The sequence below is a fragment of the Theobroma cacao genome, chromosome 7 (genome assembly GCF_053813885.1).
Source record: "Theobroma cacao isolate CCN51 chromosome 7, ASM5381388v1, whole genome shotgun sequence".
Classification (NCBI taxonomy): Eukaryota; Viridiplantae; Streptophyta; class Magnoliopsida; order Malvales; family Malvaceae; genus Theobroma; species Theobroma cacao.
In genome coordinates this window covers 5,051,100-5,065,617 of record NC_142645.1, presented here as the reverse complement: position 1 = coordinate 5,065,617, position 14,518 = coordinate 5,051,100, and the positions used below count along the sequence as shown (strand labels likewise).

The 14,518-nt window shown below is 36.1% G+C and overlaps 2 protein-coding genes across 2 annotated transcripts; one reads left to right on the top strand and one right to left on the bottom strand.

Annotated features, from left to right (window-relative positions):
- Positions 1 to 210: 210 nt before the first annotated feature.
- On the bottom strand, positions 211 to 7,309 carry SDE5 (silencing defective 5). The gene is made up of 12 exons (XM_007021328.3): positions 7,238 to 7,309; positions 5,164 to 5,727; positions 4,434 to 4,459; positions 3,644 to 3,721; positions 3,292 to 3,365; positions 2,887 to 3,143; positions 2,190 to 2,284; positions 1,801 to 1,857; positions 1,387 to 1,454; positions 1,201 to 1,304; positions 1,052 to 1,122; positions 211 to 628 (listed from the first exon to the last, which is right to left on the bottom strand). Exons 2-12 carry the CDS (start codon positions 5,714 to 5,716, stop codon positions 494 to 496), a joined length of 1,518 nt encoding a protein of 505 aa, XP_007021390.3. The 5' UTR covers positions 5,717 to 5,727; positions 7,238 to 7,309; the 3' UTR covers positions 211 to 493.
- Positions 7,310 to 7,390: 81 nt separating this feature from the next.
- Positions 7,391 to 9,703, top strand: LOC18593906 (HrpN-interacting protein from malus protein). Its single transcript, XM_007021327.3, has 3 exons — positions 7,391 to 7,552; positions 9,123 to 9,200; positions 9,355 to 9,703. The coding sequence occupies exons 2-3, from the start codon at positions 9,125 to 9,127 to the stop codon at positions 9,456 to 9,458; spliced, it is 180 nt and encodes a 59-aa protein (XP_007021389.2). The 5' UTR covers positions 7,391 to 7,552; positions 9,123 to 9,124; the 3' UTR covers positions 9,459 to 9,703.
- The last annotated feature ends 4,815 nt before the right edge of the window (positions 9,704 to 14,518 follow it).

The following is a 14,518-nucleotide window of genomic DNA, read 5'->3' as shown; positions in this document are numbered from 1 at the left end:
GCAGGGCTCTAATCCTCAATTCTATGTATATTGAAACATAATTATAGAAAAAGGTGTAAGGTATTAATATAACTATCATAGCTGAATCCGTATAACTCAGGATTTTCTGTATTCTGTTTTATGAAAAATGACAGGAAGGGGAGATTTTCTCAAAGTTGCAGCATCTAGCAGTTTGTGATCAGCAACCTCGGTTTCTAAACTTGAAGAACATTTGCTTATGTATCAATGCCAATTGTATTAGAACAAAGTTCCAATATTGCAGCCATGGAAGATGCATGACATTCTACCACCATGTTTATAAGAAAAAGAAGGAAAAAGAGAAGGAGAAAACTCAAACATGCACACTTTCTTTCAGATTTCGAATGGAAAAAAAGAAAAAGAATTGCCATGTTTTGTCTAAGCTGTTCAATTTCCCCTTTTTGTAGATGACTGCTATGGCTGAGTCTGTTTTACCAAAAACCTTGAAATGATTCAGCCTTTCTGTTTAGGAGGATCACATGTTCATCAGATCCTTATTCTTTGCAAAGCTCAGGTGCTTTGGGTTGATTACATCGACTCGAATTGAAAATATTCGACCATTATCCTCCTCATTCCATTTAATTGATTCCTTCTCAAGCTGTTTCTTAACCTGCAAAAGAAATTTTAAGTGCTAATTTCTTAACTCATAGCTTAAAGTAAATAAAAGAAAAAACATAAAATAGATCGTTACAAGGAGCTCATTTGCAATACCTATCAGAAGATTAATCAAAAGCTAACTTGCAATGATATAAGACTTCCTTAATTGCTTGACCATGTCCAAAGTTGATTGAGATAATAATACAGTCATACCAGTTACTACATTAGGCCTTTGTCTTGAGCTTGCATCAAGCATTAAGCCTGTTTCTCAAGAAACTAATATAAGATTGGGGTGTCTTGTTTTAGGGTTAAAGCTTAGTAGGAGTTGGCAGTTTCTATCTTGGGTGATTTTTGTAATGGTCCTCTGTATCTAAATATCTTCAATAAAAAATAGAAAATTGATTTCCAAAAAGAAAAAAAACAAATACAGTCATACCAGTCGTTTTCGAGCCCCTTTTTTAGTATCTTCTTCAATGGTTCCCACTATGACCTTCAGATACTTGATAGCTGGCAAGATGAGTAAATAAGAAGTCATGGTAGTTTATTTAATACATAGACTAAAATTAGAGGAAAACTGTAACCTACAAGGGATGCCAGAAACAGAAGTTAAATGCACTCTGAGAAGATTAACAGCGTCCTTGGGCTCAAAGTTACGCAAGTCAAGAGGTAAAACTTCATCATCTCTGCAACTGAATTCAAACTTGTGACACCATTTTCTGAAGCAACAGACAGCAATTATGCAACAGAACTAAGAATTCAACATGCACCAACCTGGTTTCAAGAATCTTTTCAGCAGATCTTTCATCTGCCTCTCGGGCCTTTTTGTTAAAAAAATGAACCTAGACGTCCACCAAAAAAAAATCAACAGTTATATCTACTGGAAAGATATCATTGCTTTAAAAACTTGTTTAAGTTGGATACTCAGCAGACTTGCCTCAATGATGTAATAGGTGCTTGTATTTCACACATGCATTTTTAAATCAATCAAATTTTTTCATTAAACATGCAAAAGAAAAATTGACTCCATTCACCAGACATGCAAAGGTGCATGAACATCCTAATTCATATGGGGGAAAGAAATTTTTCAAGGGCTGGCATTTATATAATTATAATGCCTTCTCATTTTCAGTTGATTAAGTGTTGAACATGATATTAAAAAGAAAAGGCAAAAGATCTAAATCATACCAGCTCCATGAGTTTGCTTGCTCGTGCCTTATCACCCTCAGCAAATGCCTCAATAGCCTGGAGTTAATCAAGACTGTTAGTACCAATCAGCCATTCCAATTAAAAAGAGCATCCAACACAAGCATAAAATATCTGCACTGTAATGCTGCAAAAAGTGCAGAACAAAGATGAATGCCAGGAAAAGCAAGTTCTTGAGATGCTACCAAACCAAAAACTTGGAAAACTTATTAGATGACCCCAGCATATCTCTTTAGAATTAAAACAACATAATGATCATCACCAATCTCACCAACTTTTGACTTGCTCTTCTACAAGTAGTTCTATGAATAGTTTGTACAAAATATTCATCAAGTACAGCTTCCAAAATTTTTGCAGATTAAACAACTTACAGCTTTACAGTACTCCTTCATTGTGATCCAATACTCCTTCACAGCTTGACGTAACATATCATAGCTATTCTCATCGTCATCATGTCCATCTTCCACTGCAGAAGAAACCAAGCACAAGAAGTCTATGATTTTAGAAAAAGTTGCCACAGAAATAACAGAAACGATAAACATATGACATAAAATCAGACAATATAAAAAGTATAATTAGGCCGCAACTTTGAATGGTTTTTAACATCAAAGTTGGGTTCATATTATATCACAAATCATCTTGAAATACAAGAGTAGCTCTAGGCCATTGGATATGATGGACTGGTTATCAGATGTATGTATGTCAATCATGCAGCCAAAAGTGTACCACAGCACATAGTCAGACCCGGTCTTTATGTTGTAAGAAAAACTAACAACAATTTGTGGGCAGATTATTTATGCTTATTCCAGAAATTTTGTATGCACAGTTTTGTTTCCTTATTCGGTACGTGAGTCTATAGTCAAATAACAAATGAAATTTGGTGACAGAAGTGCAGCATTGCTAATTAGAACCAGTATCAATCAACTCCTAGTCATGGTAAGGCCACAAAGTGAATTCACTTATAACCTCCTAAATTTGAAGCCATAACCCCTTTACTTTATTCATTGTTCATGAGAACCTTGGAGATAAAATAATCAATCTAACAAAAGCATAGTTTAAATTTTATACCATCTTTCGAAATTTTCTGCAGGTCCACAGCATTAGTTGTGAGACTGGTATCTGTGTCCTTGAGAGGTTCAGTCACCAATTCACCAAATGCCCTTGATCTCCTCACCACCCTAACTAAACGAGTTCTTTTTGATGCTTCCTCAGATCTCTCAGGAACACTGAATAATGATTCTAAGATTTCTTTCTCCAGAGCGAGTCTATCTTTGTTTCTTCTTGGAGATCTTGTCGGCTTTCTTATCATAGATGTAGCTTCTTTGCTGTAAGGGGTGCAAAGAAGAATAGCATTGCTTAATAGTGATGAAAAATACGAAAGAATCTATGGTAGCCTTTCCTAAAGAACACCTTTGTTTCAGCAAAATAAGATGTAGCAACGTCACTAATAAAAAAGGAAATTGGAAAACACACCTGCGACCAAATTCTTTGCATTGCGGTTTGTCTTGGACTAAAACTAATTGGTCATCTGGACATTTCCCTGTAAACTGTTGCATGAATTATGATGAGAGATGAGTAAAGAACATGTAACTTGCTAACAGTTAATATTCCTGTAAACTGGAGGACTTAACGACATACAAGACACACACATCATGTCAATATGAACAATTGCGCAATTAGACCATAAAAAAGAAGAACCAGTAGAATTATCTGAATTTCAGAGTTTAATAGTATTTTTTACTAGATAATTTTTTTAAACAAGTTATGTTTTACTAGATACTATAAAAAAATACTAGGTATTGACATGTGCTAAACTTGGGCTCACCTTATCAGCAGCTATAGCAATAACATCATCAGACTTTTCTAGAGTCGAAGCTGACAAGTCAAGCAGTTTGTCCATGCTCTACATGATCAATAAAACAAATTGATATCATTGAGCTAGGTTAGGATGCTAAATTAATTAATTATCATATATCAACAGATAAAGGATGCCATTAAAAAGAAGAAGACAAAATGGATTGAGTATGATATACAACATACAGGCTGAATTGAGAAAACATTAAATGTTTTTCTCTTTCTTCAAAATGTCTTCAAAAGCAATCTATTTGTAGTAAAGTAGCTCCTGAAGAAAATTATTTAGAGTATCCTATGATAACACAAGCTTGTTAATTTACATTAGGTGTCTAATTTTCAGTTGACTGTTGTACCCATCATTATGAACACATATCTAGACTGATATGTCAGAAATCAGTAAAATGAAATCTTGCTTTTTTTCCCTTTTCCATAAAGAAAGAAGTTTCTCAAAGTCTTCACAAATAATTACATAAGGTAACTTATAAAGCACTTTTTATTGTAATCTATCATTTTTAAACTGTATGAATGATGCTGACTTTTTTCTTTGCTTCTTTTGTTCTTAATGAGCACAACCAACATTGAGTGTTTAAGACATGATCATTGCAAACTCTAGTCCCTTAGAAACAATACATGCAGAACTATGGTCCAAGGTAATCTCTAAATATATTTGTGAATTACAAAAGAATACATTCTTTAAAACAAGAGAAAATGAAATAAACATTATGAATGCTCTTGTAACTCAAAGGATATAAGCACTTCACCTTTTCCACATCATAACCACAACAATCTGCAAACCAAATGAAAGGCTGGATTAAGCATCTTATGAACTTAAATAAGCAGCAACAATAGAAAATATAAAACTTTATAGTTACAATCTCATGTACACAAATAAAGAAAAATTTTTATCTTAAACTGACTGCATAAATTTGAAGCTAAAAACTAGCAATAACAAATTGGAAAACTGAAAAAGTGAAGACCAGGGCATGAAGAGATGGCATCCTAGCAAAGGTAAAAGCAAGCAATGAGGTAGAAAAGGCCTGGGATAAACTCACACAATCAGACATAAAATAAAAGGAACAAATTACTGATACACTGCAAGATCTACAAGATATAATGAATGAAGAAAAAAACACATGCCAAATAACATAAAATTTGAAACATAAAATTTCATGCCAAGGATAATTTAAGTGGCGAGCTAAAAATACTTGAGACAACAGAAATTCAAAATAACATAAGATACTCTCCTTTGTCTGTATTCGTTCCACTTTATTAATTCATTTCATCATACGGTTACTTATAATGTCAAAGCAGTTATACCAAGACAGAAAAATCTAATAAGATCCAAAATGATATTTCATACACTTATATCTCCATTGAAAGATAATAAACACACCTGGAAGCATACTGTCACTAAACTTTCAGACAGTATTGCAACTTGCATGACAGGAGCAGTAAACAACTCAAATGGCTAAAGGGAGGTAGCAGAGTTACCAAGTACTTCTTCAATTACAGAGTTGTCAAGTTGAAAACCATCTTCTAGCATCTTGAACAGAAATTCCTTCAGATCACCATGTGTGGTGCCATTCCTTGTTGTCCTACTTGCTGAACCTTCTTCACTCCATATCACAGAGACTGGATATTTCTTTGAATCTATTTTCACAGGTTTGGTAGTCACAGGAGAGTCCAATCTTGATGGCCCTGGTTTGACAAAGTTTTTTCCTATCACCCCTGTAACACTGCCCATTGATACAGAAGATTTTTTCGACTTTAATGCACCAGTGCTGGGATTGCTGGATGTATATTCTGAAGACACTGCACTTACACTTTCCCATCCCGCTGACTTATTTTCAAATGTATTAGCCCTAGCACTTAAGGTCCTTCCATCATTTCTTGCACAAAGAATTTCACCCGTAACATTGACATTCCCTTTTGACTCGTAATAAGCAGAAGCTATGTCCTCAAGAGAAAACTGAGAACCAAATACATCAAGCAGCTTTTTGAGAGCCTCTTCATCAGGCTGTGCAGCAAATACAGTTCCTTTCATTTTTATATATCCTTCACAAAAGAGGGGAAAAGGAAAACATAAAAATTTTGGTAAACAGCCAGGATATTGGAGGAAGACCAAAACAATGGAGTATAAATCAAGGCAAACAGATTTGGAGTGCACTAGGGTTTGAAGAACAGGTGCGGGAATGGGATGCGGCACTTTAATCAGTATGCGGTATGAGTGGTAGGCTTTATAGGACCATTACTTAGGGTTCTGAAACATAAAGAAACATTTGCTCAGATGATTTAAGAGACATACATACAAAACTATATAAACATAGTATGTTAATTCAAAGAAAATAACGGTTGAGAAAGAAATACTCAAAAAAAGAGAAGAAAATGGCTAATTTAGCTGATGAGCTAAACTCAATAAAAGTAATGATACACTTTCCAGATTTGCAACCCCTTCTCAAGTTTTGAAATCCACAATATTCCTTTACTATCTGATTTGTTTCATTGAATTAAAATCATAAAAAAAACTTAATGTAGCAGACAATTGAACCTTAAGAGTTTGAAAGTTGAAACGACAGCTCATCTCTTTCCACGTTCTGGACTGCATATGCACCACAATTGGGGTCGCATGATCCAGGATGCAATTCAAAAAGGGGTCTAGCAAATTAGGTAGCTATGGTATAAATTACAAACAACAAACAATATACAAATTTCTTTGATTATTAATTTATTTATGGTTCTAGAGACATTCAAATGACTTTCATTTCAAGCATCAACCCACCAGTAATCAGGAAATAACCAAAAACCATTCTAAGAATATCATTTCTGTTTGGCATTGCGATTGGAATTGCATTTGATTGCAGTTGCTGAATTTGATCCTTAAAAGCAAAGCGAAACCATATTTTATAGCAATCGCCAATCACAATGTCAAACTTTGCCACATATGTAGTAATGTAAACTTGTTCCATTTTCCAGTTTGCAAGAAAAAAAATTTAAATCAGAATTCATTCTTTTCCTTTACCTCTGTTTTCTTACTAAAGCAGCAAGTCTTAGACATGAAAAATCAAAATAAATTGTAACTTTGAAAAAGTAATGTACTTTATATGATACCCCATTAAACATATTAATCATAAACGATAACACAAAAAGAAAACCAAGGAAATTACTTTTCTTTTCTGTCAATTTTCTTTCCACTTTCCCAGTAACAAAACAGATGACTGAAGAATACAACAAATCCAACTATCATGCAAAAGAAATGACTACAAAAACCCACGTACAGAAACAATGCGTGACATTAAATGACATAAAAAAAAAACCGTAAAAGATCAAAAGAGTTTCACTTTCGTTCTGCATTTTATGGTCCACAGGTTTCTCAGCAACCAAACAGACGATCGAAACTCACAATGCAAGGAAATAAAGAGGAAATTAAAGTTGGTCATTGAGGTAAAGCAGTGATTAATCAAGTTCTTTTAAGTCATTTAATGAAGGATTGAGAGATTAATAATTACTACGATTAAGTAAATAAAATGCATGAGAGAAAAGAGAATTCAAAGAGGTATTGGCTTACTTGAAAGGAGTTTCCTTTTTAGCTTTTCCTTCCCCAGGTTAAGCTGTGAAGGGGGATGTTTATATAGTTTGAATGCTGACGTCATTAAATAAATAAAATAATTCAGAGAAAAATGCAAAACCACGGCGGTTGCATTCTGTCTTGTCAGGTGAGAGATAGAGTTACCACGCGATGTTAAAGAGCGTTGCCAACACGCTCCATAAACCCACTTTCAGCCCCTTTCACTCGCTGTAAAGCCCTAAAGCAACACCCAAAAGCAAAATTCCACACCTTTAGCAAAAAAATCTTGCATTTTCCAGCTTAGCTTCTTTAAAGGTAATCTCTTTTCTTTCTCTCTTTATTTACATTAATTGATACTTTTTCTGGGTATTTTTTTCTTGATAGCTTATAATTGTTGTTTAGTTTAACTGGTCAGATACATGAATTCTACTTTGTGTTTTTGGAACTTGGATTTTGGGTTTTGGTTTATTTTCTACTCTGATATTTCTAGCTAAAAACGCTTTGGTTTTTAATGTATTGAAACTGTAGTTATAAGTTCATATCTTTGCACTTCCATTTCCAAGAAAGGGGAAGAAATGAGTATCATTGAAATGCAGTCAGTTCCTGAAAGCAGAATTTAATATTAGAAAAAAAAAATAGAGCAGTGAATGTTATTAGATTGTAACCATGTAGACCCAGGAAAGCTTAGGTGCTTGACTTGAAAGGCATTTTCTTTTTGCGGGTTTTTTGTTTGGTATGTGGAACCACAGTAGTGTAGAATATGGAGTTCTAAGATCTTGTTTCCTTTCATTTATATCGGTTTCCTCAAAGTGCTCATGAATGTTGATTGGTATTCCAGCTAGTTGTGAAAGGTGTAGATGCTTTGTTCTTTGTTTTGTTAAAGTTGACAAAAGCACTCGGTTGCTTTTATATGCGCTGGTACTCGTTAGACTCTATACAAGTTTGAATCCAAGCATGTTGCTTTTAAAATCTAATACCATCTTTCTAATTTGAGTTAGTTTCTGGGGCCTGTAACATATGAAGAAACAATCCACATTACATTTTTTCAGTGCTAAATTTGTTGAGACTAAGAATTCGGATTAACTGATTTCAAATTATAGAGAAGATTGAAGTGTAACACTTTTCACCTTTGTCAAATCCTATCAGAAACATAATGCCTTCTTGCGGCTTACTTCAATTTCAAACTTCTTTTGAACCGTTAAAATGGTCTCTCCTGGCTTTGAGAGGGATTTTGTGGAATTTCTCACTGCTAGTGCACCATATATTTTTGCCCCTTCTTTTGCATATGAGTTATCAGATTTTTCTAATGTTTCACAGGCATAGTTCATTGATGATATAATGAACATTACTGTATGCAGATTCTAAGTGCAACTATCTTATTGATAGTAGCTTTGGTTAACTGAAATTAGTATAAATTTAAAGTTCATAGGGCCTCTTCCATTTTGAGCATAGAAATGAGTGCATATTGCGTTATTAAATATGTATAAAAGCTCCATGTATCAAAAGAAATAGTAAATTTGAGCTCTGACCATCTCATCTTGCAGAATAGATTTCAAATCTAACAAGCTTGGTCACCTATTTTATCTTATTATGCAAATAAAGGCCATATGTCAAGTGGTATCACTTATCATGCAATTAAAAAGGCCTCGTATCAAATGATTCAGCAACTAAAGTGGTAATAGTTACTGATTTTCTTTGAGAGCGCAAATCATGATATAAAATGAATTTGGTAGAAAAAGAGACTACATGAAGAGTTTAACCATAAAGTTAAAACCAAGTGTATTTTTTTTCCCCTCTGAATCTTTACTTTGCATTTGACTTTGTTAGCAGTAATATTTGGTATCTAGATTGATTTCATACTAAGTAGTTCAATGGGTATTTGCAGCTATGGGTACCCGAGGAGTTATTGGAGATAAGTGGTCTATGAGGATTCTCTGGGTCTGTGCAATTGGAAGTGCAATCGGTATGTAATGTAGACACTTGATGTTGGGTTTATTGCTTGACATAATTTATATGATTGCTGAACCACTATTTACTGAATTCTTTATGCTCTTGAATCATAGACGTTATTTTTCTTTCCTAGCTCATCTGATAGTTCACAACCATTTCTTGTGTAGGCCTGTATATGGTTGCTGTGGAAAGACAAAAACAGAACAGAGACAAAATGATGGCTGAAAGTTTAAAGGCCATTGAATCAGAAGGAAGCGGCAAGCAAGTTTGAATGTTGGCATGCTTAGATGTTCATAAATTACTTTGTAACACAAACTAGTTAAAGAGCTTCCCCAACATTTTCTATGGGGTCCTCCCTTTTGTGTAGAAGGTTTCTGATGTTTGGAATGGAGGGATTTTGTCTCCTATGGTAATAATTTGTTTGTTCTCGAGTTTAAACAGATGAAAATGTTCTGAAACCGATGATGAATGTCTACTTGGAATATGAATGAGAAATGATCACTTGTGAAATGAGCATATTTCCTAGCCTTACCCCTTTGGGCATGTTCTTAACCCCCCAAACCATTAGTAAATGCCATAATTTTGTCTGCCTTGCATGAAGGTGTTTTCCTCCTAGAGGCGAAATAACAAGTCTAATTGAATGTTTATAGCATTTAAGCAAGCAGTTGATTGCTTGAGATGAAGACTAAGACACCATATTTAGATGTTACCTGACTACAGATTCAACTGGGACCTGTTCAGATTTCACAACACTATGGTTAGAATGCACAACCACCTTGATTCATACGTTTAAGTGTTTAAACAAAATGAAAGGAATCGGGTTTTATGAATGATGGAGATATAACCCTATGGTCTAAGTCTAGCCATCGAATCAAAGCTGCAAAAATGGAGCAGGTTTTCATCCGCTTCCCTGTCCCCCACTTCCAGAATATAACATCGAGCTTGTCCTGCTCATATGCAGAGTCAGTCTGCACCCTACAGACTTTTCTTCCTCGAAAACATGGAGAGCAACAGAAAAGGAGACGTAAAAACAATTGAAGAACTCAGAATTACTACATAAATCTCCCATAATCACTGTGTCCAAGATTCAAATTAGTACTGATAAAATCAAGAGGAAGTTTCACATTCAAATCACCCACTCACCAAACTATTAATGAAAATCTCAGAGCATTATTTAAGGCCACAGTCAAGTATCTCATGATCCTGAAAACAAGGGATGCATTAAATTCAGGAGCTGATGAGGAGGCTTCAGCTGTATGAAAGAGTTGTTTTCTTAACATTGGTTCTTCATTTCTTTTTTGCTTCCTTCTATCCTACTTGTTGAATGGTGAGGGATAAGTTTTGCAGGAAAGGCACGTAAATCGCTGCTCATGCAAGGTCCATGATCCCGGATTCGAAGAACAAACCACTCTCCCCACCAGCCACACACCCCCACACCGCCGCCCCCCCACACCCCCCCCCCCCCCGGCCGCCCGAAGGCAGTTAGCATTTTTTGCATGCACTTCCCATTGGGCATTTTTACTCTATAAAAGGTAATGATTAGACTTCATTTTGGAGCACGGGAAAGACCAAAAGCTTGCAAAATGGCCTCAACACTAAAATCTGCATGCATAGTTCTGTCTGTCTTGTTGTCCTTTAGCTTCAGTTTGGCTCATAGGTTCCTCTTGGATCAAGCCACTGATGACTACAAAAATTTGGACACTCTTCACCACGGAGCAGTGACAAATCCTAACGTGGAAGGACTTGGTGTTGGCTATGGCAGTGGAAGTGGGTCAAAGGGAGGCTCTGGTGCAGGAAGTGGAAGTGGGAGTGGGAGTGGGTATGGCTCGCATGGAGTTGGAGCTGCAAGTTGGTCAGGGGGTGGATCAAGTGGAATTGGATCCGGATCCGGGACAGGAGTTGGAATTGAGGGAACTGGGGGTGGTTCAGGAGGTGACATTGGGGTCCCCTGTGATCCATGCTGTGATCCAAGATGTAATAATGGGACTATAAATTGTCCACAAGTAATAGATTCTCGCTGTGGCCATGGAATACTAAAAGGATCCAAAAATGGAACTGTCAAAGAGACGCAAGAGGCTATCAACATAGTTAGTGAGCCCTATCCACTAGATGTAGCCCATAGTAGTAAGCCATGAATGAGTAAAACTGATCTGTGTCTTGTCTAATAAGAATCATGAGCTTCAGATGAAGTTCAGAATAAATATTTCATTTTCTTTCTCTATATTGCTCAGGATGTTTGAAAGGTTTACAATCTAACCGTGCTGGCTTGATAGAATAAGAACAATTAAAACTCAAATAATCTTTGGTAAACCTTTTTGCAACATATTAAAGCTTTTTATTCTTATTTTGATCTATGTAGGCATCTAACTTTTAGACTATGTTATTGGAGGAAGAAAGGATAAAACATTGTGGTAAGTGGTAACTTTTAGAGTAATTTCCTTCCACTTTCTTTCCTTCTTTCTCTCCTGCCAAACATAGTAACATATGGTTATGTATTTGGGACGTAAGGAAATAGCCAGTTATGCTAGCATTCTCCAGTGCCAAGGTTGCAACGACATGCTGTAGCTTTGCACCGACAAGGACAAGCTGCAGATGAAGTTATGAACAGTATCAGAATAACATGAAATATTAGGAGGTCATCTAACAAAATTTATACAGAGGAACATTCCTAGAAATCACAATAGCTACATTTTCTGTCAATACGACTCTAGTTGGCTCGTCAAGTGTTCATTTGTCAGTGTATATGCAAGCACCATTGGAAATTCTAGTCAAGGGTATTCATCATAGTGGTGAACACCAAAGTATTACAAAGCAAGGCGAGGGCAAAAAAGTTAAGAGTAATGGGAATGATTGCTATCCAGAAATACAGATTAGAACCTGTAAGAAGGGGAAAAAGCCTATGAATCATAAATCCAGTGAGTGGCAAAACTGCCATGATATGATCACACACTGTTCAGATAGGCAACAAGATGAGCACTGTCATTCCTACATAGTCTGTTGTGCTCTAAACAACCAACAAAAAACCTCGCTTGAGGGTAACAACCATGAAATGCATACTCAATGGTAAAAGTACAGCCGAGTAGCACAAACATAATAAATCAATTTCAGTTCACATTAAACACACATACCTTTCACGTTGAACAGCATGAAGGCAACAACAAAGAGAACTCTTGCAATCCAAAGATCAACTCAACCATGAAATCCACAATGACACCAAGTAGTAAAGACAAATAAAGTATAAACCAATCGACGGTACAATCTTAATGAATTATGATTACCACACCACAGAAAGAGAAAAAAGAAAATGACAAGGGTGAGGAAGCAGATAGAATTTGTACTGCACTGCTGCTCATTTAATGTTATTGATCCATTCCATGGTTAAAATGAAATGAGTTATTCCATAAACCTTTCAGATAATGCAAAATCAAAGGGCTTGATACACATCTTAACCATTCAGTGAAGATTGTTCTCAATTTTAAACAGATGAAAATGTTCTGAAACCGATGATAAATGTCTACTTGGAATATGAACGAGAAATGGTCACCTGCCCCTTAGTCATGTGCTCTCAATCTTGTTCGTCTTGATAGTACATAGAATTGTGAGAAACTCTTGAAGACTAACTCTTGAGGATAGAATGCACAGCCACCTTGGTTCATACTTAAGCGTTTAAACAAAATGAAAGGAATCGGGTTTTAAAAATGGTGGAGGTTTAACCCTGTGATCTAAGTCTAACTATCGAATCAAAGCTGCAAAAATGGATAAGGTTTTCATTCGCTTCCCTGTTCCCAACCACCAGAATATAACATAGAGCTTGTCCTGTTCATACGCAGAGTCAGTCTACACTCTACAGACATTTTCTTCTTTGAAAACATGGTTATATGCAGCCCAGTAACGAGTAGTGTTACTCAAGCCTTTACTCATCATAACTCTGAATTACTACATTATGTTTATCTTAAATCTCCCATAATCACTGTGTCCAAGATTTAAATTAATACTAATAAACATCAAGAGGAAGTTGCAGATTCAAATCACCCACTCACCAAACCATCAATGAAAATCTCAAAGCATTAGTTAAGGCTACAGTTGAGCATATCTCGTGATCCTGAAATGAAACAACAGGTGATACGTTAAATTCAGGAAAGGGTTGTTTTCTTTACTTTCGCTCTCCATTTAGTTTTTGCTCCCTTCTATCCTGCTTGTTGAATGGTGAGGGATCGGTTTTGCAGGATAAGCACGTAAATCGCTGCTCATGCAAGGTCCATGATCACGGGTTCGAAGAACAACCCCCGTAGGCAGTTAGCATTTTTTGCACGCAATTCTGCTTCTTCTCTCTTCCATTGGGCATTTTTACTCTATAAAAGGTAATCATTAGCCTTCATTTTGGAGCACGGGAAAGACCAAAAATTTGCAAAATGGCCTCAACACTAAAATCTGCATGCATAGTTCTGTCTGTCTTTCTGTCCTTAAGCTTCAGTTTGGCTCATAGGTTCCTCTTGGATCAAGCCACTGATGACTACAAAACTGTGGACACTCTTCACTACGGAGCAGTGAAAAATCCTAATGTGGAAGGACTTGGTGTTGGCTATGGCAGTGGAAGTGGGTCAAAGGGAGGCTCTGGTGCAGGAAGTGGAAGTGGAAGTGTGTATGGTTCGTATGGAGTTGGAGCTACAAGTGGATCAGGAGGTGGATCAAGTGGAATTGGATCCGGATCCGGGACAGGTGTTGGAAGTGAGGGAACTGGATACGGGTCTGGTGATGGGGTTGGTACAGGAAGTGACATTGGGATCCCCTGTGATCCATGCTGTGATCCAAGATGTAATAATGGGACTGTAAAGTGTCCACATGTAATATATCCTGGCTGTGGCCATAAAATACCAAAAGGATCCAAAAATGGAGCTGCCAAAGAGACACAAGAGGCTATCAACATAGTTAGTGAGCCCTATCCACCAGATGTAGCCAATAGTAGTAAGCCATGAATGAGTAGAACTGATCTGTGTCTTGTCTAATAAGAATCATGAGCTTCAGGTGAAGTTCAGAATAAATATTTCATTTTCTTTCTCTATATTGCTCTTGATGTTTGAAAGGTCTACAACATAACCGAGCTGACTCAATAGAATAAGAACAATTAAAACTCAAATAATTTTTGGTAACTTTTTTGCAACATATTAAAGCCTTTTATTCTTATTTTGATCTATGTAGGCATCTAAATTTTACACCATGTCATTGGAGGAAGAAAGGATAAAACATAGTGGTAACTGGGAACTTTTAGACTATTTTCCTTGCACTTTCTTTCCTTCTCTCTCCTGCCAAACATAGTAACATATGTTCATG

Bases quoted from the DNA above. Each gene is read 5' to 3' on its own strand.
- SDE5 (XM_007021328.3), bottom strand. From the start codon at position 5,716: ATGAAAGGAACTGTATTTGCTGCACAGCCTGATGAAGAGGCTCTCAAA. The intron at 1,455-1,800 runs GTATGATTTAGA...GTGGACGTCTAG, and splicing joins CAAGCAAACTCATGGAGCTG to GTTCATTTTTTTAACAAAAA. The intron at 629-1,051 runs GTATGACTGTAT...TTTCTTTTGCAG, and splicing joins AAGGGGCTCGAAAACGACTG to GTTAAGAAACAGCTTGAGAA.
- LOC18593906 (XM_007021327.3), top strand. From the start codon at position 9,125: ATGGGTACCCGAGGAGTTATTGGAGATAAGTGGTCTATGAGGATTCTC. The intron at 9,201-9,354 runs GTATGTAATGTA...TTTCTTGTGTAG, and splicing joins TGCAATTGGAAGTGCAATCG to GCCTGTATATGGTTGCTGTG.